Genomic DNA, 25,247 nt, shown 5'->3' on the forward strand with positions numbered 1-25,247 from the left:
ACACATACAGTGTATTAGTGTCACAGATCATTAATAGGTGCACGGAACAGAGTTCTGATGCGGTTGCTTAGCTACCTGTCTGCAGGGTAAACTCCCAAACAGAGGCTTCTCCTCATCCAACAGCAGCCGCTCTGCAACACACACACACACACAAAAACACACACAGCATTAAAAACACATTCATTTTTAAAGAAGCATTTTTGAATACACAGCCTTGCCCTGTGTCCAAACTTCATGCATAACAAGTAAGCGACAATGACATCTGTCCACTGTCTGTGTGTGTGTGTGTGTGTGAGACAGACCTATAGACTGGATGGTGTGTGTGTGTGTGTGTGTGTGTGTGTGTGTGTGTGTGTGTGTGAGACAGACCTATAGACTGGATGGTGTGTGTGTGTGTGCGTGTGTGTGTGAGACAGACCTATAGACTGGATGGTGTGTGTGTGTGTGTGTGTGTGTGACAGACCTATAGACTGGATGGTGTAGGCACAGCTGCCCCAGCACAGTATGGGTACTCTAGGATCCTGTTCATTGGGATGCACCTTCAGCCCCACCTTATAGGTGGCCGTGCCGAAGGTGGTCAACATCTCCTTGATGGTGTCGGAGTAGGGGCTCCTGCCACAGAGGGGGAGGGGGACACGGTCAAACCCACACACACACATATGCTGTACACACACACACACACACACACTTATTCTCTCACACTCACAAACACTGTATATGTACACCAAACCACTAACTTGCACGCATTTGTTGATACACCCTACTTTGATGTGGACGTCAACACACACACAACCAATAGGTATGCTGGTGGAACTCTTGAAAATATACAGTTGGCTCAGTATAACCGAGTTTGCAGCTGTGTGTGTGTGTGTGTGTGTGTGTGTGTGTGTGTGTGTGTGTGTGTGCGCTCACATTGGAGTGTGATCCAGTCTAAATCCCTCTGGGACTGGGCAGTCAGGCTCACTCTCTGTGTCCACACACTCCGCACCTGTGGGAAAAACACAAAATCATCGCACTACATCCCAACCCAACCCAACACACACTTCAACATACATATGCAATGAGGCAGCGATTAGGAATCAATCTGGGCCAACCGCTTACCAACAACACTAAACCACTACACCACACTCATGTGTTTGATCACACACTTCAACACACACATGCGTTCGATCACACACTTCCACATGTTCAAGGCTGATAACTTTTCAAACTTTAAACCACACTGTCCCTAAGACAATTGGATGACATTTATCATTTATACCTGTGTTAACTGGTGTAACTAAAGGCTTCCAGTATGTTTGCAAAATCCTACTTCTACTAACTAATACACAAAAGAGTTTCTGATTGTCTTCAGAACTTCTCCACATTTGTTACAGTTAATCGTTATCCTACTGTCGGACCCAGTTGGATCTCTCACACACGTACAACACACACACACCACAGGTGGAAGTCTGGTTGCTAGGATACTCACTGATGGGTTTGGCCTTCCTGTGGGCGGCTTGAAGAGCCCTGACCTGCTGACCAATCGTCTTAAGCCATGGGGCCAGGGTGGGCTGCTCACAGCTGCAGAGAGTGGAGAGGCGCTGTTACAGTGACACTGTATAACCAGTAGGGGGCAGTATGACTGGGTCACTGTGTGGGTCAGCAGTGACAAATTGATCCTTTTTAGTGGCTCAGCCTGCTTAAGGCAACCAGAGCACACACATATTACTACACACACACACACACACACACATTACTACACACACACATTACTACACACACACATTACTACACACACACACACACACACACACACACACACACACACACACACACACACACACACACACACACACACAGTGATGAACTTAACATAAGTGATGAACTTATCCATTTTAGTGGCTCAGCCTGCTTAAGGCAACCAGAGCACACACATATTACACACACGCACACATACTTGCAAGTGGCTTGAGTATTCTTTGGGTGAACACAATACTCATGCTTCCTGTCACCTGAGGTCATACAATGATCCATCTTTTAGTCCTTTCCAGCTTTTACTGACACAAGATAACCATCAATGGGTAGGACTGAAATGGGAAGAGGGGCCGAACAACTTCAGGCCAGACTCGAACCCGGGTCCTCGTGGCCACTCAGACCCTGCACACACATATTACCACACACACCCCCCCCCCCTTGTGGGCACTCCGACCCTGCACTACGGCCTCCCCCCCCATTATCAATGAGACAGAGCACTGAAGGCCCCCACAACCTTCCAAATCGGGGCAGTTCAGTAGTGACGCTGGCATCTGATTGGTGGACACGCTAAAAGCAGGCTGGAGTCACAGGTCATCCAGCCGGGTGCGTGACAACCAGAGTGAACGGGGCCTATAGGTGGGTTACGTGTGCATAATCTCTCACACACACACACACACACACACAGGACTTCAAATGACTCCGCCAAGATGGCCGTCCCTTTAGCAGAGTTCAGCAAGTACCCTGGATTATGCTGGTCACTCTCTGCTTATCTGGAGCCCCTACACACACACACACACACACACACACACACACACGTCTCACCCTGTGCTAATCATTGGAAAGACCTGTTGGACACAGGGAAGACTGGTGCAGTGAAACCTGCACTATGTGTGCGGTGACATTTACTGAGATATTCCAGCAACATCCAGAGTTCAGGGTGATCACTGAAAGCCTGTGAGACCAGGCAGCTAGTCTCTTTAACAGTAACTGCCCGTCTCTCGCTCGTGCGCACGCGCACACACACCGACACACACACACACACACACACACACACACACACAGACACACACACAGACACACACACCGACACACACACCGACACACACACCGACACACACACACACACCCACACACACACCGACACACACACGAGGTTACACTTTCTGAAAGTGCTCGTGAAAAACAACCTGGAGTGTAAGCTGCTGATGGCCTTTTACCGCTGCACCATCGAAAGTGTACCGGCGCGTACGGCATTTCAGCGTGGGACTCCGGTGGTTCTGCGGCAGACAAGAGAGCCCATCAAAATATCACTGGCTGCTCACTGCCCTCACTGGCTGCTCACTGCTCTCACTGGAAAACACTGCCTGCTCCCACTACCTCAGTAGGGCCAAAAACATCACCAAGGACACATCACACCCAGGCCTCCACCTAATTAATCTCCTGCCCTTCTGGAAGGCAGTACAGGTCCTCAAGAGCAAGGACCACACGTCTAAAGGACAGTTCAGTCACCATATAGATAGATGGATACTTTATTAATCCGGAGGGAATTCTTGTGTGTAAGACAATAATGTTACTGTATTTATGCCAGGAGGATATGCAAGGACTGTCCAATATTGCAAAGTACCTCAGGATAGTAATTCATTCAATTGCCATTTTTGTTTTGCTTCTAAATGTTTTATTTACTTTATTGTATTCTTGTGTTGTTATATATTGTCTCTCATGGCACCAACAGGAGCAGCACTCCAAATTTCGTTGTATGCAGAGCTATACGATGCAAATAAAGGCTTTCAACACACACACACACACACACACACACACACACACACACACACACACACACACACACACACACACAGAGTGAAGGATAACTAGCTTGCAGCTTAGCAGGAGTCTCAGGGATAGTTATTGGATCAGCAGGTTTGCTAAATCCACATGTAACAAATATATCCACAGCCTAACAAGCTCTCTGCCTCGAGACCTCCCTCTGCAGTCAGGTCTCTGGACACACGGACACACACACACACACACACACACACACACACACACACACACACACACACACACACACACACACACACACACACACACACACACACTCACCGCACACAACTGTGCCACACTCACAACTATGCGTAGTAGAACTCACTTTCTCACGGTGGGAACCATTGGGGGATCTTAATTTAAATCTTAATTTTTTTTTTTTAAACTGGCAACCGTCCTTCATTACAGGTTCCAGGAAAGAGCATCTTAACCCCAGAACTGATCGGGTCAGTTCTTCTCTCAGGTCTAGGAGGTAGTGGTGTTGGACTTACTGCACTGATCATTGGTGATTTGCCAAAACGATGCATTATGGTGCTTAAGTCATCTTTATTCAGCCATGATTTCATATCACAAAGTAAACATACTGGTGTTGAGGTAAATATGTCTTAACGCCTGAACGTTCATGTCCAATGTTCAAAATAATGGGGAAGACACACACACACACACACACACACCTGCTGGAGGTCTTTTTGAGAGGCAGTAGCGGGATGACTGTGTTGCTCAGACACTCGCAGAGTGGACACAGGAACTCTCCGTTCTCCACGTCGTAGCTGGTGTGCACACGCAACCGCTGCTGCCGCCGCTGCTCCTTGGCCTGCACCGCCTCAAAGTACCTGCAGGGGGAGCACACACACACACACACACACACATTAATGTAGACACATACACACACACACACACACACACACACACACACACACACACACAGACACAGACACAGACACACACACACACACACACACACACACACGTGTGAATGCAAACACACACACATTCGCACACGAATGCAAAGACACACACTCACACACACCTACCTCTGCCAGCAGTGGGAGTGCATGATGTGTCCACAGCTTCCTGTGTGTGTGCCGATGGACAGGTCAGGGTGCATGTAGAGGGGATCATATTTCTCTGCAGAAAACAGAACACACACATCAGCAACACACAGACAATAATATTCACTTGCACACAATCACATTTAGCACACCACACACACACACACACAAACAAACAATAAGTCACTTGCACACCACATTTAGCACACACACACACACACACACACACTGACCAGGGTCTGGGGGTGGGCGGTGCCGGTTCTTGGACATGACTGTGGACCTCTGGACGAAAGCGGCCAGCACCATGGCTCTGCCGTCGGGGCGGATCTCCTGTTCCTCCTGGCACAGGATGCACGTCACCACCTGCTTCCGCTCACACACACGTGTCCGCCGCGGACCCACACACACCAGCGCCGCGTCCGCACTCGTCGGACTAAGGGGGGGAAGTAATCAAACAGAGAGTTAGCGAGCGAGCGAGCGAGCGAGAGAGAGAGTGAGTGAGTGCTCTTGCGTGTGAGTATAGACACAATTATACACTATGGGAGGTGTGGAGGTATAACCTGTGCTGTGAGAAGCAGTTCCACGTTCCCTACACTGGAGACGGGCCTGCCAACAAGGAGGCTAATTCTAGCATCTGTCATTGAATAATGGGAACAGCTCATTGTTTTTGCTGATAAAGAGTGTGTGTGTGTGTGTGTGTGTGTGTGTGTGTGTGTGTGTACCTGTGCTCTGCTGAGGTAGATGTGGAGGCCTCCAGCTCGTCTAGGCTGGTCTGCTGGAAGAGCTCCTTGTTCTCGTTGATGAAGTGTCTCTGCATCTCAGACATCTGGGCCATGATCTTCTCCCTCCGCAGCCTGGCCATCTCAGCCTTCCTCTTCCTCTCCGCTTTGTCCTTGTCCCGCACCGTCTACACACACACCCCAACACATTAGCAAAAAGGACCCCACATACACATACCAATCTGCACACACACACACTCATTGGCAGTTTTGAGTCACCTCTTCTTGGCTCTGTCCTCCATGATCTGCCACAGGAGTGGTGACAGTGCGCTCCCGCATGGTCTTAATGCTCGCCACAGTCTGTGCAGAAACACACACACACACACACACACAGGAGAGAGAGTGTATGAGTATTTGCAACTCTTCCGTGAAAGCCAACGTCTGCTGGCCCCTAGTGGGAGTATGCAGCAGTGCAGGTATGCAGCTGATGAGTGTTTTCTCTCCTTATATGTGCTGTGTAGGTGATGAAGGCAGAGGAAGAGGATGCTGTGTGGGTGATGAAGGCTCACCTTGAGTATCCAGCGGATCGTGTCCTTGTGCACCTCCAGGTGGGGGGCATTCTGCAGGGTCTCCAGCAGGGCCAGAATACTGGCAGAGTTAGAGGGAGCCTCACCAGGACCTGACACACACACACACACACACACACACACACACACACACACACACACACACACACACACACACACAGGGAAACAATTACGAACAGTACATAACAGCTTGATTCCTGTTCCATCTAGATTATGTTGTGTGTGTTAACAGGGATAATCAGTGTGAATGTATGTGTGTGTGTGTGTGTGTGTGCGCGCGCGCTTACGTGAGATCTTGAGTGTGAAGTTGAACGTTGCCTCCTCTTCACTGTTCTCCAGCTGCTGGTGCTCCTCCAGGAGAGCCATTCCTGTCAGGTGCAGCACCTGTGTGTGTGTGATGCAGAACAAGTGTTACACACTCTCTTATGAATACAAATAAACACCCCATCTGCTAACGGCCTCACCCCCACCCTACCCCCACCCTCTACAGCATAGACTCAGACCAGTAGCGCACCCCCCCCAACGAACTAGCAACCTTCCGATTACTAAACGACTCCCTCTGTACCACTGTCGGCCCGGCACAACTCAGACCACTGCCCCCCCCCCCCCTTACCCTCTGCAGCATAGACTCAGACCAGTGCCCCCCGCTGGGCTCGACGGCCCACTGCAGGACGGTTCCCAGAATGCTCAGCAGCACGTCACACTGCAGCAGGTTCACCAGGCTGGCAAACAGAGGGCAGTACTGGGGCAGCACCGGAGGCGGGAGCGCTGAAACACACACACAAAGAGACAATAAGATACATAAATATGCAATGACAATTACAACGCACACACACAATTGCCATACAGACATTCAGACAGAAAATCCCAAATCAAAAGATGTTTAACATACACGTCCAATCAGCAGACCGCGTTTGCGTGTCCGCACATGTCCTTGATTGTTGGTGTCCCAGTTTAGCCACGTGTGTTAGTGTCCCCACGTGTGTTGGTGTCCCAAAGTGTGTTACTGTCCGCACGTGTGTTAGTGTCCCCACGTGTGTTGGTGTCCCAAAGTGTGTTACTGTCCGCACGCGTGTTAGTGTCCCCGTGTATCTAAGCAGCATGAGATGCAGTGAGGGAGGCCAGTACCTGTGTCCTCTCCATGCTGTCTCTTCAGCTTCCTCTGGGCCTCTTCCGCCTGCAGCACACACACACACACGTGAACACACACACACACGTGAACACACGTGAACACACACACATGCACACCAGAAATGACATTCCTACAGTGTAGTCACATTCACGCATATGATTATGCTGGTGTTGTTGAAGATGAAGTGTTGTTGTGTGAGAGAGGACATCTCCAACGGCGACACAAGGGGAAAGACAGATTCAACAGCCTTTGGACATGAGCGCTGTGTGCTTGAGTGTGTACTGTGGCACTGTGCATAAATGTAGTGCGTGTGTGTGTACATGTACGTACCTTTGACTGGTCTGCACGTGAGTAGTGATGAAAGTAGAGGTTGAACTGCTTTGCACACACTGGTCTCAGTTCATACAGCCCCCTGCCTGTTACACCAGGCTTCCTATACAACACACACAAGAACACACATGTATGAACACGCATGCACGTACACACACACACACACACACACACACACACACACACACAGTAACAATGACGGCAATAGCTTAAGTGGGAATGGGGGTGACAACACTGCCGTCTTCTTTGCTGTTATTGACAGTTCAGTGGGAATATAAATGTGTTATCTATTTCGGCTTATTTTAATCTGCCATTGTTCTGGATTTCCTATGTGAAAGGGGCTTAGAGACCATGATGAGATTCCCTGCGTCTTTACTAGGCAATTAAATCGAATGTTAAATAGATTTGTATTAATTTAATTCAGTTGTCCAGTGAGAGAGAACAGAGTGAGGGACAGAAAAACTCACTTGAACGAAGCCACACTGTCGATAACACTCTCCATACCAGTCTCTTTATTCTCCTGCGAGGGGGGGGGGGGGGGGGGGGGGGAAGAGAGAGACAGAGGGAATAATAAGAAAAAAAAAACACACATCAGCTGCATACACACATCAGCTGCATACCTGCACGGCTGCGTACTTCCTCTAGGGGGCAGCAGACGTTAGCTTTCACAGAAGAGCTGCTCATACACTCTTTCTTCTGTATGTGTGTGTGTGTGTGTAAAAAAAAAAAAAAAACTCACATTCTCTGGTAGTGCTTTGACCAGTTCGCTGTGGGCCATTGGTCTGATGCAGAGCTGATGGATAACCTCACGCTTAATCTCATCACACGGATGGACCTGACCAATACCTGCCACAAACCTCTCACCTGGGAGAGACACACACAAATTAGTTGTGTAACTCACACACACCTACAGACCACACATATACTTCATCTAATGCATGCACACCTTCACAAACAAGAGTGTGCAGTCGCTGAATTACACAAACATTTATGTCGATTACTAAATTCCCCAAAACTTTGGCACAAACTATACATGTGCACTAAATGCAATATATATAGTCACAAGATGAAGTTAGCCACATCAGATGCTGTAGGCTCAGGAGCTGTATCCCCACACACAGTGCCTGCCTACACACACACACACACACTGATTGGTCTGCCTACTCACCCACAACCATGATGATGAGGTGAAGCATCTCCTCTATTAGAGTGTTGTTCTGTTGGACCACATCCTACACACACACACACACACACACACACACACACACACACACACACACACACACACACACACACACACACACACACACACACACACACATATATTAACTAGGGGACTTGGGTAGCAGGGGGCAGGACACCTTTGAAGTTCAGCATCTCAGAAATACTTGACAATTACACATAAAACACTATAACAATACGAATAAATATCCATCTTGTTTAACAGTTAACCCAATACTGTCATCGTTGGAAACCTATGTGGTAAAGGAGCTGTGTGTGTGTGTGTGTGTGTGTGTGTGTGTGTGTGTGAGTGTGTGTGTTACCTTGTTGGCGTTCTCTCTGCTGTATCTCTTGCGTCCATCGAGGGAGCTGAAGATGTGGAAGAGCTCAAAGCGACTCAGCATGATCATCAGGAAATGGTTGGGATCCATCATGGAGGCTCCTGCCTGGTGACCACACGCACACAGACAGGACAGACAGACAGACAGACAGACAGACAGACAGACAGACAGACAGACGTCAGAAGTGAAGGCACAGACATAAGAGTCGGACCCACATGAACACACACACACTACAATCTGACCAGAACGCCAAAGAGGCCGTCTTATTGATATAGCCGTCACAGCGCATACTGAACCGCAGTGAGGGCACACTGCAAACTTGACTTCTTTAAAAACACACTCGCACTCACCTGTAACATGATGAGGTCTTTATCAAACATCTCCACCCTGCACTTCACATTGTGGTAGTAGTAGATCTGCACACAAACACAAACCATGAGACAGTTAAATAATGCTGGGCAGTAATACCCATGGCTCTACAGTAACTCTCCAGTAACCCAACAGTAACACTCACAGCTCTACAGCTATTCCTCTGGAGCACCCAGTATCCCTCCTCACCTGATTGACCAATGAGAAACCATTCCTCACCTGATTGACCAATGAGAAACCATTCCTCCGCCACATTCCAGCATGCACCTGGGCACAGAGCACCAGGCAGCGGAGGGGGTGTTCTATCAGCATGGGGGGGCTCAGCTCACTCTGGGGAGGGGCGGCAGACGAGGAGAGGAGTAAGAAAAGAGTACAGTGTTAAGAAGGGGAGGAGGGTAGACGTGACTTATATACAAAACAAACATCAACTCTTATTGAAACACTACTAATCTTATAATCTGTCTAATTTCAAACACACAAAACACACACACACATACACACACTCACCAGGGGTAGTTGCTCAGGAAAGCGGTAGGCCACTTCTGTTTTGCTGAGGAGGACATGTAAACCTGGGGAGAGAATGACAACAGTTAATATCTAAGACAAGCGGAGTGTGTTTGTGTGTGTTTCTTTATGCTGCCGGTGAGACACAGGTAGGTGGATGATGCTGTTGAGATACAGGGAATCTCCTGGCACAGTACGCAGTAGCGAATGCTGCGTGTGTTACCTGTGAGCAGGTAGGTGTGTGTGTGTGTGTGTGTGTGTGTGTGTGTGTGTGTGTGTGTGTGTGTGTGAGATACCAGTGAGCAGGTGGGACAGGTGGATGTTGACTTACTCATGGCTTACGCAGTGGATGGTGAGTGAGTTACTTGTGAGTTACTTGAGAGTGTGCAGGTTAAATGTAGATGGATACTGATGTTTTCCTCACTCACGCAGTAGTGGACCGTGTGTTTATGAGTGTGTGTGTGTGTGTGTGTGTGTGTGTGTGTGTGTGTTACCTGCGAGTAGGCGGGACACGGGGAGGTGGATGCTGACTTTCTCCTGGCTGACGCAGTAACGGATGGTGTCGACCGAGTGTCCGCACATGCTCAGTGTGATGGGCTGCTCCCCGTCGGTGAAGCCGCTGTGGCAGTGTGTGAGGATGGAAAGGCACTTCCTGTACGCCTCGATCAGAACCGGCTCCTGTCACACACACACGCGCACACAAACAGAGTGAAAATCAATGATGTAGAAACACACACACACACACACACGACAGAAGCCACTCCTCGAACGTGGATACGAGTGAATGAGTGAGTGTGTGTGTGTATTTAAGAGAGAGTTTGTGTTTGCGTGTATGTGTTTGTTACTCACATCAGAAGCACACCACTCCTGGATCATTGATATGATGTGTGTGAGTTTCATCTGTAGGGTAAAGGCCGCCTCCCACTCTGGCTCCATCTCTATGTGCTGTCCAACCTGCCTGACAACAGGATCCATACCCTACATATACACACACACACACACACACACACACACACACACACACACACACACACCATCATAAAAAATGTGCTTGCATGGACACATGGTACATTCATGGTTCAAACACAAACAATTTAAATAAAAACTAATTGGAAATGTGCACAGACACAAACACACCAGAAGAACTTTGCTTCCAGCCACACACACACACACACACACACAGATCAGAACCTAACAGCCACACACGCACATGCATACACACAGATCAGGACCTTCCAGACCGCACACCACATCACACACATTTGGGCACAGACAGTAATCATGCTGACGTCTTTAGAGCTTCCTGCTGTCAGAGATCAACTTGGTTAACCTACTCAGAGTTGGAGGTTGCTGTGACCCAATTCACTAAAAACACACCAGACCACTAGTGGCACGATAAGCACCAGCAGTTTATAGACACAAACACTATTGTAAAGAAAGAAAATATGAATTAGTTGTTCTACAGTCATTGCAAAAGGCAGTTTTTTTTTCTTAACACACGATTTAAAGTGTAAACCTAACTGCACCCTTAAAAAAAAGTTTCTTGAGCTGTAAACTAAATTCAATGACTGCACTGTGATGAGCCATTTTCAGATTTTGATCAAAAAACATGAAACACATGCATTATTATTTTTTAACACGCCATCTACTTCAAAATCATCCAAGGCCAATGCTGACGTAGATTTGACTGGTTGGTACATATCTACGTCATGCCATGCATAGACTCTCGGTCCAGTAAACCTTCAGCCCCTTGTTCACTCTTCAGTGTTTTTCTAAATTATGCAGTTGGTGGACTTAGGCTCTGAGCTGGTGGAGCAGTTCCACTTTAATTGGACAGTACAGGTGTATTACAGACAGCACTGCCACCAGGTGGTAACCTGCACACAAGCATAGAACTACAGAGAGCAGCCGCAAACCAGTCTCCATGGTTACCTGCATGCACTTGAGCAGTTCCAGGAATGCGTCGAGTCCTTCCAGAAACTTCTCCCTGAGCTTGTCTGACCACTCAGTGGGTCGGCTGATGAGGACGTACCTGCGAAACACGCGCAATGCTGTTAAACACACACACGTGCAGATAGTGTAAATACAAATCATATTAAACATTTGCGCACATGCACCATCTTACAGCCATCTACGACTATGTGTGTGTGCACTTGTACGAAGACCCAAACACACACAGACACACATACTTGAGGTCTCCAATGAGGCTCTGGACCCTGCGGAACTTGAAGGCCTGCTGGGCAGTGTAGCGCTCGAACTGGAAGCGGCCCTGCAGGTCCCGGTGTCGCAGGTGGTCCACAAACGTGCGGATGATGGTTGTCATCAGGTTCTCCTCTGTGATCAGCATCCGTGCCTGACCAGGTCAAGGGGGCAGAGGTCAAGGGTGAAGGGTCGGGGGGGGGGGGGGGGGGGGCACACCCTGTGTTTTCAGTGTGGGTAAGAAGCACTAAAGCTAATGGGGTGAATATGGTGGATATGTGTGAGCTGCAGGTATGTCAGGTGTGTGTTTGAGCTGCAGGTATGTCAGGTGTGTGTTTGAGCTGCAGGTATGTCAGGTGTGTGTTTGAGCTGCAGGTATGTCAGGTGTGTGTTTGAGCTGCAGGTATGTCAGGTGTGTGTTTGAGCTGCAGGTATGTCAGGTGTGTGTTTGAGCTGCAGGTATGTCAGGTGTTTGAGCTGCAGGTATGTCAGGTGTTTGAGCTGCAGGTATGTCAGGTGTTTGAGCTGTTTTTTTCTGCATGTGTGTGCGCGCGCGCAGTTTCTGCTTATGGTATGTATGCAAGATGATGACCGCGGTGTGTGTGTGTGTGTGTGTGTGTGTGTTTGTTAGAACAAATGGTGTGTCCGCTGTTTCTGCTAAGGGCATGCGAGTGTGTGTGTGCTAAAGGTGTGTTTCACATCACATAATGGGGGGGTGATAAAAGAGCAGTTTAATTGTGTGAGGAAACCTCCTGAGGAGGGAATAGACATGATCAGCACGAGGGCTGAGCACCTGTGGATGACTAACACCAGGTGCAGCTACACACTTCTGTCATTCATTCATTCATTCATTCAGCAGTCTTTCAACCAATTATTCATTCCTTCATCACCCTCTCTAACCTTCATCCATTCACTCAAACGATCATTCATCAACTGATCAGTCTTTCTTACCATCATTCATCCCTTTATCAGTCTCTCCAATAATGATCTATTCACCCATTTATCAGTCTTTCAAACCATCCATTCATTCAATCACTATCTATCCACCCACCTCTTTCTGTTCAATCATTTTCACCTACTATTCCATTCACCAGCCTTCCTTCTATCCATCCATCCATCCATCCATCCATCCATCTATCTCTTTCTGCTGTCATTCATTCATTCATCTCATGCACTTTCACCGACCCCATCTATCCATCCATCTATTAATCTATTCATTAGTCTTTGTTATTTTCTCCTACCTTTTACAATTTGTCTTCCATTCAACGGGTCTATTCATCCCCCAATCCATCTTCTCTTCCATTCATTCATCCAGTCAGCAGATTCATTCATTAACAGTCATCCATTCATGTCTCATTTCCTCTCTCTCTCTCTCTGCAATTCATCCATCCCACTCTCCCTCTTCATCCCTCTTTCTCTATCCATCCATTCATCCCTTCATCCTCTCTCCCCCCTCCTCTCACTTGTCAATACTCACCAGTGAGGGCACAGTGAACATTTGCACGGAGAGGTCAGTGACCGAGTACTCCCTGTCATGGTCGTCCCTCACATAGTCGCTCTGCAAGCGCTCATAGTTCTGACAGGGGAAGGAGGGAACGAGGGAGGGGGAGGAGAGGAAACAGAGAGAGGAGAGGAGTGTGTGTGTGAGAGTGTGCGTAGCGGGCAGGTACTCACCATGGTGGGGACGGTGAAGAGCTGCACTGACAGTGAGGTGATTGACACTAAGCGCTCGTGGTCGTCCTCCATAAAATCTGTCTGGAGGTGCCGGTAGTTCTAGACAACAAGGGGGGGGAGATTCACCTTCCTGTCAAAGGGCAGCAGGCCCCTGCAACCACTGAACCCCCCTTCAAAATCTGCCAGATACTTGCCCTGCAACCCCCCCCCCCCAACTAACCCTCCTCCCCTTTAAGGGGGGCAGTGGGTCAGCATAACTCTACAGGTACACACACGGTGTGTGTCCAAAGCAGGGGGTTAGTGAAGCGCTGTATGTGGAGGTCACACGTGTGCAGGGCCTGATCATTTCCACTGGCCTTTATTTCACCTTCATCCTGAAGACCCAACTCTTCAGAGAGCACTTCCCGTCCTAACTGGCCCTTCGACTAGTGCGTAACTTGCAATTACAGCAGTTACATTTCTGCACTTCTTTTTCTTTTTTAATTTCATTTTGTTATATTTCTTATGTAAAGTAGTATTTATTGTTACACCCAAAGCCCAGTTGTTAGTTCTAAATGGATGGTTGCTATGGCGAAAGCCCAGTCGTTAGTTCCACACCTCTTGTTAGCATAGCTAGCATATCCCAGCATTCTGTTAAACCTTAGGTTTGTAAAGTGGTCCATTGCCCAAATGCAGCGTAAAGGTCTTAAAAGCTATTTCATTCATATAAAACATACTCTCTGTACTTGTCAGTCCACTAATATGCATTGAATTGATGTGCAAGTGCAATACAGTACAAGCAATACTTCATAGGTGTGCAAAAACCAAATTTGTCACAACAGGAAATTCAAGCAAGCCATTTAAGGTTACCTTTTACTCACACTACTCGCCCTGTTATAACATGAAGTAATATTTAGAAGGGCTACTTCTACTACCACTTCATCACACCGGTGTGCTCTTCAAGAGAGCACTTCAAAGGTGCAAGCAAGGGTGTACGCAAGGGTGCAAGTGTGCATAATGGAAGGAGGCCTTAGACTCAAAGTCAGATCAGAGTCTCTCTCAAACTGGAACCCAGACAATGCAACTTGGAACACATCATCATGATGAGATAAAATGCTTGTCATCAAAGCAACGGAGCAAAACAATAAGCAGTGTTACATGTGCAAGACAGAGAAGAACGCTTTAAATGCTTTTTGTTGCTGCTGTTGTTGTTGTTGTAGTAGTTAAGAAGCGATAAAACGGATTCCTGGAGTTGTTGCTGTTCCTCCTTTCCTGATCGAACACTGAGGGCCCCTGACTACAGGCGGCAGCAGCAGCATACTTGTGCTGGCTCACGGGTAAAGAGCAGCGGGCAGCATAGCAGGGGGTGTCAAACCGCTCAGAGTAAAGCACGAGTGGAAACATCCTGCTGCGTGCTCACGGGCTCTGTGGCGCGGCTAGCGGCTAATCTGGCCCGACCTGCTTAACTCAGGGCAGACACCAAGGAGCAACAGGAAGGACTTCCTGTGCCATCTAGATTAGTGGGTCAGGTGTGTGTGTGTGTGTGTGTGTGTGGACTAGGAAGGTAGGCGTCTGGGAGGATCCGGCAAGCTCTAATCAGAACTTCAGGAAGACACACACACACACACACACACACACACACACACAAAGATAATACCACTCTGACTATGTGACAAAGGAAGGCAAGTATGTTCGTTCGTTTGTGTGTGTGTGTGTGTGTCTCTGCATACACATTTCTGACGTCCCTGACGGACCCTGAGTATGCTCTGTTAAGCGGTCTGGATTGTTACCCAAGAGACGAGATGTCTGACAGAGGGAGGGAGCGGTAGGGGAGCACACCCAGGCAGGCACAGGGCCAACACACTCAGCTCTGTTTCCACAGCACTTTCACCACATATTTCTAACTGATCAAACTACAGGGTAGACAGTTAGAGAATTAATAGAATTGGCATTCGTATCCTATAGAAACTATAGGTATACTACTTTGAGTGAAAAGAAGTGTTCAATTAAGTTTACAGCATTAGTGTATGGAACAGAGGGCCAAGGGATCATCAAGGTTACCAACGTTACCTTGCCCAGGTGGTTAACCCTGATGCCCAGGTGGTCAACCCTAATGCCCAGGTGGTTAACCCTGATGCCAGGTGGTCAACCCTGATGCCCAAGTGGTCATCCCTGATGCCCAGGTGGTCAACCCTCCACTGGGAGACTGACGAATGGAGTACAGAACGCCAACACTGGACGGGCAGCATCTGACATTGGGGCCAGATACAGTCTGGATCCTGCTTCTATCTAGGCTGCCATTACACGGTCTAACTCCGACATCACAGTCTGGATCCTGCTGCTATCTAGGCAGCCATTATACGGCCTAAGTCCGACATCACAGCCTGGATCCTGCTGCTATCTAGGCTGCCATTAAACGGTCTAACTACGACAGCACGAAGACAACCCTGCAGGACGGTCATGGCTCTTCAACGCATAACAGACAATGGAAGTGCACTTTCGGTCCAACCACCATAAGCACACAGGTCTCCTCACAATTTACTAGACAACACTAGACTACACCCTGCCAGGCCTGAGTAGGTAAACACACATCAACGAACACCACTACACACACTTACATGCAACACTACACACACTGTCTCAGAGAAAAACACACACATCGTCACAGTAAACACTACACACACCGTCACAGTAAACACTACACACACCGTCACAGAGAACACTACACACACCGTCACAGAGAACACTACACACACCGTCACAGAGAACACTACACACACCGTCACAGAGAACACTACACACGGCGCCACAGAGTGATGGGATCATTCCGTTTAACGTTCTACTTCTACAGACATCCTGACTAGTTTTACTGCAGTCAGTCTTTAAACAGTCTTAAAACTTCCTGGCTGTAGGTGCAAAACAGACCTTAAAAACCCTAAATGAAGGTTCCCCCTACATCCGCCTGCTAAGGGGCTGAAGGTGGACATCAGAAGAATCTGCACTGTCAGTGTAAACGCTACAATCTACACTGTCAGCGCTACAATCTGCACTGTCAGCGTAAAGGCTAGAATCTGCACTGTCAGCGTAAAGACTAGAATCTGCACGGTCAGTGTAAAGGTTAAATCAAAAGCTAGCGTGTGGGGGTTATTGCAGGCGTTTTACTCTGACTTGCTTGTGCGTGTGTTGAGGCAGGGCTTGTCTGGCCTGGTTAGGTTGTTAAACGGTGGGGGCGGAGGAGAGGGGGTCTACGGCAGGGGTGGGGCAGGCAGCAGAGACGGTGGTAAAGGCTTACCTTGGCAAACTGGATGGCAAACAGCTTCTTGTACTTCAGGTCCATGAGGAGACTGCTCATCAGTAGCTGGTGGTACACATTCCTCGCACCTGTGTGTGTGGAGGAGGGACAGGAAACATATACAACATTGTAAAGAGCCTCTTCCCAGTCAGTCTCCTGGAAAGCAGTTGACTCTGTCCAGGGGTCACCTAGCTAGCTGGTCATCTACAGAAGCTGATGGGGTCACCTAGCTAGCTGGTCATCTACAGAACCTGATGGGGTCACCTAGCTAGCTGGTCATCTACAGAGGCTGATGGGGTCACCTAGCTAGCTGCCAAACTGCTCTGATCTAACTGGGGAAGAAATCAGCTTCATCATAGCAGCTTTTTAGGTGATTAGAGTGAATTCAGTCTTTGTTTACATCTTGCATTAGTTTGACCACATGACTATAGGCTGACGGCCTCACCTTTCCACATCTTTGAGTCACAGAGCATGAATGTGTCCACCATAGAGTCTTCCCCTTCCGGACCTTTCTGCAGTCCCACCTGACACAAGATCCTCCGCAGGGCATCTAGAGAGAGAGAAAGAGAGAGTGTGAGAAAGAGAGTAAGGTGGGGAGAGAGAGAGAAAGCAGTTCTCTTCATACATGTCTGGTGTATTGGCCTGATTGCAGTAATGACAGCAGACTTGTTATTTGTATTAGAAACCGAGTTCATCTCCATTATGAGCCCAGGAGGTGTCTTATCGTAACGGGGTATAATAGCGGCATGCGTGTGTTATCGGTAGGGCTGAACGATTTGGGGAAATAATCTAATTGCGATTTTTTCCCCCCAATATTGCGATTGCGATTTAATTTTTTATTTTATCCTAATTTTTTCCCCAACAAATCGCAATGAATGATTTCAATATGACCAACACAATATTAGATACATTTAGTGTCAAATATTATTTCCCACAATTTAAATTTGTATTTAACTGCTCATTACAGAATCATGAACAAAAAAAAAAATCGGTGGCTTTGCCACTGTGCATTTGAGTAATTTAAACAAAGTCATTGTAAGAATAAACACAAGGCATGCACTTTTTAAACACTGTGTGCAAAATTTACCATCTTAAGAAAAAAAAAAATATTTTTTTTTTTTTTTTTTTAAGATCACGTTTTTAATCGCGAACGTTGCAGTTAGAAAATCGCGTTCTATCATATCGTGATTAAATCGCAAATGCAATTAATCGTTCAGCCCTAGTTTTTGGCTACGTTCACGTCGTGTTAATCTATTATTAGCATATCGATGGTTTAACAGACAGGCCTATTTTTAACAAACTGGCCGATAACCGACGTAGCTACGCTAGTACACTTACTACATATATGGCTTGTTGTTCAGGCCTACACTGCTGAATCCGGAGTATGCTCCGCACGCTTCTGTACTGCTTTTTACTGGAAGGCATCATCCTTTTTATGTGACAGTGTGTGACGGAGGGGGACGGAGGGGCGGGGCAAACACAAGTGGGTGTTTGAGCAAGTGAAAAAGGAGGAGGACACCAGGCATGACCAACAGAAAGGGGAAAAAAGCACAGGTAGGTGTGTGTGTGTGTGTGTGTGTGTGTGTGTGTGGACACACACCTGAGTGTCTGATGATGTGTCCCATCCAGTTGAGGGCTTTGAGTGCAAAACACTGATGAGCCACTACTGAAGAGTGCATCACCTGCACCCTCAAGGGCTTCGACTGGCGGCTGGTGTTCCTCTGTGAATACATACACACACACACACACACACAATATGGAGGTCAAAACTCAGTATCCTTAAATGCTCTCCTATGCTAGACAGTGAGACACCACTGACTGAAAGCACACATGCTCTGGCCTTGTTTTTTCTAACACACGCCCACAAACACACACACACGTGTGAAGCACAAAGCCACAACCAACAGGTTAAAGCACACTCAACCTCAAAAGCCCTTTTATGCTGGACTATGAAAACCCACTCAATAAAAACACACTTATCAAACAGTGGCCTCATTCTCTCCCTCACACACACACACACACACACACACACACACTGAAGACCTGTAGACCACAGTCAGGCTAGTTGCTCAGAAATGAAACCAGAGGCAGAGGAAAGGCACCACCACGATGGCAGTAACTCACCACAATGATAGACTTGGCCTGCTCACAGAACTGGAAGTCCCCATACCGCACCGACTTCCTCCCCTACAGGAGAGGAACACATCAACATGTTAACATGGCACAGATCAAACAAAACCTCATCAAACACTCGCACTGAGGTCACACACAAACACTTGTTTAATACACAAACAAACCTAACAGGCCTCCATCACAACTGTACACACACATACAATAACTTGACATTAAACATCACACACTTAAATCACAAACACAATAACACCTTTCTATGGGGTGACAGTTTTATTTATATATATATATGTATGTATAAATAATCTATCAGGGTCTGTCCAGTCTGGGATGTGTGTGTGTGTGTGTGTGTGTGTGTGTGTGTGTGTGTGTGTGTGTGTGTGTGTGACAGACAGACCCAGATAGTGGGCGCAGTGACTCACGTCTCTGTCGACGGTGGTGGCGAAGCTGACAGCCTCTTTCTGAGTGCAGCTGACAGCCTTCTGCAGGGTGTAGATGACCTGTTCGTACGTGTGCACCTCATCGTTAAACAACATGCAGTAGAAGGTGTCTGCTCGCTCCCTACGGACAGAGGGATGGATGGAGAGAGGATGAATGTGTGTGTGAGAGGGAGAGAGAGAGGATGAGAGAGCGAGAGAGAAAGGAGAGAGAGAGAGAGAGAGAGAGAGCGAGAGGATGAGAAAGCGAGAAAGAGGAGAGAGAGGAGAGAGAGGGGAGAGTTAGTTAGTGTGTGTCATGTGAGAGACATGTTGTTGTGGTGTGTAAATGTAACTGAATTTGCCCTGTCATGTTGAGAATAGTCTATACAGTGCCTGTGTTAGAGTGCATGTCAGAGAAACATGTGTGCAGCTCCAACACAATAAAATACACAGTGTGATCATTAATCTTTACACGAGAGGGTTTGTATGTGAAAGCGTACAAGAGTGTGTGTACATGTGACTGTATAAGACTGTGTGTGTGAGATTGCAGACATATGGGGGTTTGAGGTGGAAGAGTTCTGATGGTGTGTGTGTGTGTTTATGTGCGTCATACATATAAGAGAGAGTTTGTACACGCAGTGGTCCAAGGAAGAGAAGGGTGTTCTAAGGGGTGTGTGTGTGTGGTAGTGTGTGTGTGCATAATGTAGTTCGAGTTAGAGAAGAGTGTTCTGATGGTGTGTGTGTGTGTGTGTGTGTGGTGTGTGAGTATGTGTATAAGTGTGTTTATATGAGGTGGCATGTGTGCATAGAGTGGATCGAGATAGAGAAGAGTGTTCTAATGGTGTGTTGGCGTGAGTGTGTGTGTGTGTGTGTGTGCACATACGGTGGTTCGAGGCCTTGTGGAAGTTCATCCTCCTTCTCCCAGGTGAGCATGTCTACAGCATACTTCAGCACGATGGAGAAGACGTTATAGGTGCGCGCTATCATGTCTGCAGACAGGTGGGCCAGAGGGTCCTACACACACACACACACACAGACAGACAGACGTCTTACAAACACATTATGTCATATGTGCTACAGATAGATTGTCAAGTGAGTCATAGATAAAAGTGCGCAGACACACACACACACACACGGCAAAAAACACATCGAAACATGGCTTGCAAATGTCTTCATCCAGTAATGTACTTCACTATTGAAGTGTGTAAATGGACTTCCTTTATCTAGGCAACTTTATTACCATGACATGTGTCTGTAAAACATGGAAATCCCCCTCTGCGTGGTCAGAGTGTGGAATAATGCAGGTGTGTGGTCAAAGCCAAACTTAAACAAATCCAGGCAAATTGAAAGCCATGTAATACCTTTATCCAAAGGCCACTTGGCACAAGAGGAGTCCTCTTGCACTGCCCGTGTTTGTGAGGGGTGTGTATATGTGTGTGTGTGTGTGTGTGTATGTCTATGTGGGCGTGTGTATATATGTGTGTGTCTGTGTGTGTGTGTGCTTTGTTGTGGTACCCAGTGATATTCTTTGTTAGGAATACCATACAGAGCCATGTGAACTATGTGAAGACATTGAGCGTGTGAACTGAATGCTGAAACTTAAAGACTAAAGAGCTTCTACACAACTTCAGCACAGCGTCTCCTTCAAGTCTGTGGTGGGGGGTGGGGGAGTCCCACACTGAAACAGGGCAAAAACAGGAAGTCTACCTGCACGCGATGGAGAGGTTATGCTCTGGGGAAAAAGACTGAAGTTTAGCTGTGTGGCTGCTGACGTACCCTAACCCTAAAGAGTCCAGGCATTGAACCCACTTCAGTTATAAACAGGCTGAAGAACAACTGGGCTAGCTACTAACAAGTTGTGTGTGTGTGCAAGAGACTGTGAGTGTGAGTGATTGATTGATTTAGAGAGTGATTGTGTGAATGTGTGTGACAGAGAGTATGTATGCATGAGGTTGTGTGTGTGTGTGTGTGTGTGTTTCTTTATGTGCAAGAGACTGTGAGTGATTGATTTAGAGAGTGATTGTGTGAGTGTGTGTGACAGAGAGTATGTATGCATTAATGTGTGTGTGTGTGTGTGTGTGTGTGTGTGTGTGTGTGTTCCTCGCCCACCTCCTGGGAGCTGTCGCTGATGTTGGGCTCGTGTTTCTGACAGTAAGAGCCCTCCTTCCATGCCTCCGTGTCTCCACAGTCACAGAAGCCACCGCCCCCAGAGGTAGTCATCTGCGTACACACATACACACACGGTCAGCAACACATAGGGCAGCCACATAGGTGTTTGCCCCCCACACCCCAACAAAATAACACACACTCAATCACAGGTGAATGCACTGTGTTTTTTTGGCTTTGCACCCGCACTCTGCACAATGACAATGAAGTTGAAGTTGAATCTAAAATGCACACAGTTCTGTCCAGTTCGCTCTCTCACACACATAGAGAGATAGAGACCGAGCGAGAGAGAAAAGTAAAAGGCTAAGTATGGTATTGATAACAGATTCATTGTCGTTATTAGTCATCAAGAGGATTCGTGAGCACAGACAGTAAAGCACAAAAACTAAAACAAAACAAACACACACACACACACAGTCATCTGGTAACGACAGTGCTGTTTCCTGGTCGGAGGCAAAGAGCCTCTTCACACTCGGTTGTTCACACACACACACACACACACAGTCAAAATCTCAAAAGAGCAGACATGTGGAGAGCTAGCTGTCGCAAACAGACACACACACACACAATCAGAGCACTTCCTCACTTCCCACTCACCCTCACAATGTGTGTATTTATAGTGGGTTTTCACACACTGGAGAGTGCTCGAGTCCAAGCACCCTGCCAGACACACACACAAACTGGGGCTATGGGTGAGAGGAAGCCCTGGGATGCTCACTCTGCCCAGAGACCTCGTGCTTAAAGAGCCATTTTGGAGTTTTTATCTACAATTAGCCGGCTAACTAGCAAAACAGCCCACATACTTGCATGTGCTAACAGTAGCGCACCTGGCACTTATAAAAGCTAGCTTGTGCCAACTGATGTATTTTGGCTATAGATTCAAACCCCACTGGAGGCTCTGACACAATGCTAACAGTAGCGCACCTGGCACTGATAAAAGCTAGCGGGTGCTGATAAAAGCTAGCTGGTGCTAACTTGCTAACTGATGTATTTTGGCTATAGGTTTAAACCCCTCTGGCACAATGTAGGTTACACCAGCTATATAAATGCGGGTTAAAAGGTCTCATCCTACACAGCAACTGAAAGCATGTAATAGACATTCCTATTCTAAGCAATGGCCTTTTGTTTGATATTCATCATTCCATAATACTTAGGGTCGTGCATTGGCAAGAATCACTGTCTGCCAAAATCTTTGAATGTAAACTATTGATTCAGCTCAATACTGTGCTTTTGTGTGTCTACGCAAGATCACAAAACATAATATCGTGATACACAAATGTATCAATATTTTCTTGCACCCTAATAATCATTAAACACATTAAAGGGATACTGAGGTGTTTGTGAGCTTACTGGAAACCACAGCATTAACACCAAGCAAAACAGGAAGCTCTATGCATTGAAGAACTTTGCACCCGCCCATTCTACTCTTTGCAATTCTATCACCTTGGTAACATGGCGCTCCATGCGTGCAAGAGGAGCACAGCTGAGGGTCTAGTGCTTAAGGTTAGTGCGTGCCCTGATGACACCCCTAGCCTGCTGAGCTCACATCCTGTCCTGGTGCCCACATGTTAGCACTGGGTTGGCCATGCCGGTAAAGCTGCTTGGTGTTTAGCCTGGTGACGGGTGAGCGAGTGAAACAGTGTGTCTGATTTGCCTGCTTCTTCAATGCCACAGCATGAGCTCCTCCTGGCCCGGGTGCCGTTAAGCGGCCTGGGCTTCTGCCCCGCTGGCACCGACTCCTGCCCCACTCACCCCCCCATGACTACGTGAAAGTGATGCCCACTCTCCTCACCATGACTACGTGAAGGTGATGCCCACTCTCCACACCATGACTACATGGCTGTTGTGTGTGTTGTGTGTGTGTGTGTGTGTGTGTTTTACTCCTGAAGTTCTCAATGACTGGCTGTTGTGAGTGTTATACCCGCTTTAGGGCTACATGATTGGATGTTGTGTGTGTGTGTGTGTGTGTGTGTGTGTGTGTTATCCATCTACAGGGTTAACTGTTGTATGTGTGTGTCATCTACAGGTCTACATGGTTGGCTGTTGTGTGTGTGTGTGTGTGTGTGTGTGCGTGCGTGCGCTCCCAGCCCTCTAGCTTGTCTGGCCACTAATAAGATCAGAGGTGATCCTGAAGGCCTTATCTGACCGACAGCCACATATCCATATGGTGGAGTACCTTGCCCTTTCTGCTTCTCTCTCTCTCACACACACACACACACACACACACACACACACACACCTCTCCCTCACACAGACACACACACTTCAAATGCACAGAAACAGTCTTGAACAAAGTCAGAACTTTAACAATCACACACTCCTTTCTCTCCCACCCTCCCTTCAAAATCTCTCCTCATCAGAATCTGAATTAAGATTCCGTTCTCTCCAGAGCCGGCGTTCCTTGTATGGTGCAGATCACCTCCTTCCTCCTCGTGGCATTTGGATCTTCGTGAGAATAAAGCTGTTTGTCTCGCAGCTTGCTTGGGTGGCAGGTGCTTATTATTTATTTATTTTTTGCACTATATCTGAGTTATGTTTCTTTGATGTCTATTTTTATGTGCATGTCATTTCTTTGTGCACGTTATGTATTTGCTGTAAAGCACTTTGAGCTGCATTCTTTTGCATGAAAGGTGTTAATAAAGTTTTATTATTATTATTATTACAATCCCTAGAGCGTGTGAGTGTGCCCACTCACACACACAAAGTTATTCACTTTAAAACACACACACACACACACAGTATATAATATTCAGTTAAAGCATTGCAAGATGAGACTGAAAGTTTTCCTTTTTGATTATGTGCGATCCACTGTGTGTGTGTGTGTGTGTGGGTGGGTGAGAGCGAGTGAGTGTGTGTGTTTTAAGTTTCTTACCCTGTAGCGATGTTCTTTATGCACGCTGCCCAGGAAACACTGCATACATAACACACACGTGGGGTCTGCAGCACATTCCCTGTGAAACAAAACACACACACACGTCACATAAAGCATGACTAGCATGTCTACTGACTACACACTATACTGTAAACTTACACACAGATGCTGACTGTGCACACGTGCCACCCTGCTCAAATGGGAGGCTAGGGCTGTTTCTAAAGTGGCATTATATAAACAAAACATGATAACATAGACACAAAGTTTTCTTAATTAAAACTAAGCCGTCCCCCAGTAACTAGGGCGATGAGTGCCATATCGCCCAGCCCTAGCATACAGGTTTTAGTATTTACAACCAGCAATACCAAGAATGACCAGTAGGTGGAAACAGCCCTCTTACTGCTATATACGTGGTGCCCTCACGTGAAACAGAATAAAATCGTTATGAACCATCATGAAGATGGTTTCAGTATTGATTCTGCCTGTATTGCTAAATCTTTAGGTGAGCCATTTCAAAACTAAAATGCCATATGGTAATGAGGATCATGGAAAATAAGCTAAAATGTACTATTTGACTATTATTTACCAGATTAATCGGACATGGCTCATAGCCATATTCATAATAATATTATAGCCATAATATTCATAGAATAAGATTTGATTTGCAGCAACAAAGGCACAGAGTGCATCAAGACGACCTAAG

At 47.2% G+C, this 25,247-nt stretch overlaps 1 protein-coding gene across 2 annotated transcripts in view; it reads right to left on the reverse strand.

Annotated features, from left to right (window-relative positions):
- Window positions 1-25,247, reverse strand: part of ubr2 (ubiquitin protein ligase E3 component n-recognin 2) — a 38,676-nt gene that overhangs the window by 5,470 nt on the left and 7,959 nt on the right. The window contains exons 3-36 of one of the 2 annotated variants that reach the window (XM_031579590.2): window positions 24,545-24,623; window positions 21,616-21,726; window positions 20,390-20,520; window positions 19,510-19,648; window positions 19,082-19,144; window positions 18,558-18,678; window positions 17,403-17,507; window positions 16,958-17,046; window positions 13,490-13,588; window positions 12,003-12,166; window positions 11,746-11,845; window positions 10,663-10,791; window positions 10,308-10,491; window positions 9,817-9,878; window positions 9,529-9,639; window positions 9,291-9,356; window positions 8,923-9,045; window positions 8,547-8,610; window positions 8,118-8,242; window positions 7,846-7,898; window positions 7,379-7,481; window positions 7,045-7,093; window positions 6,530-6,684; window positions 6,204-6,300; window positions 5,899-6,008; window positions 5,609-5,689; window positions 5,333-5,517; window positions 4,844-5,043; window positions 4,593-4,686; window positions 4,233-4,391; window positions 1,472-1,563; window positions 913-988; window positions 464-612; window positions 76-131 (exon numbers count right to left, since the gene is read on the reverse strand). In XM_031579590.2, the coding sequence (XP_031435450.1) occupies window positions 76-131; window positions 464-612; window positions 913-988; window positions 1,472-1,563; window positions 4,233-4,391; window positions 4,593-4,686; window positions 4,844-5,043; window positions 5,333-5,517; window positions 5,609-5,689; window positions 5,899-6,008; window positions 6,204-6,300; window positions 6,530-6,684; window positions 7,045-7,093; window positions 7,379-7,481; window positions 7,846-7,898; window positions 8,118-8,242; window positions 8,547-8,610; window positions 8,923-9,045; window positions 9,291-9,356; window positions 9,529-9,639; window positions 9,817-9,878; window positions 10,308-10,491; window positions 10,663-10,791; window positions 11,746-11,845; window positions 12,003-12,166; window positions 13,490-13,588; window positions 16,958-17,046; window positions 17,403-17,507; window positions 18,558-18,678; window positions 19,082-19,144; window positions 19,510-19,648; window positions 20,390-20,520; window positions 21,616-21,726; window positions 24,545-24,623 (3,724 nt within the window). Of the gene's footprint in view, window positions 1-75; window positions 132-463; window positions 613-912; window positions 989-1,471; window positions 1,564-4,232; window positions 4,392-4,592; window positions 4,687-4,843; window positions 5,044-5,332; window positions 5,518-5,608; window positions 5,690-5,898; window positions 6,009-6,203; window positions 6,301-6,529; window positions 6,685-7,044; window positions 7,094-7,378; window positions 7,482-7,845; window positions 7,899-8,117; window positions 8,243-8,546; window positions 8,611-8,922; window positions 9,046-9,290; window positions 9,357-9,528; window positions 9,640-9,816; window positions 9,879-10,307; window positions 10,492-10,662; window positions 10,792-11,745; window positions 11,846-12,002; window positions 12,167-13,489; window positions 13,589-13,686; window positions 13,786-16,957; window positions 17,047-17,402; window positions 17,508-18,557; window positions 18,679-19,081; window positions 19,145-19,509; window positions 19,649-20,389; window positions 20,521-21,615; window positions 21,727-24,544; window positions 24,624-25,247 lie in introns of both variants that reach the window. The other variant, XM_031579589.2, reaches the window with a different exon arrangement.

The sequence above is a fragment of the Clupea harengus genome, chromosome 13, assembly GCF_900700415.2.
Source record: "Clupea harengus chromosome 13, Ch_v2.0.2, whole genome shotgun sequence".
NCBI classification, from domain to species: domain Eukaryota; kingdom Metazoa; phylum Chordata; class Actinopteri; order Clupeiformes; family Clupeidae; genus Clupea; species Clupea harengus.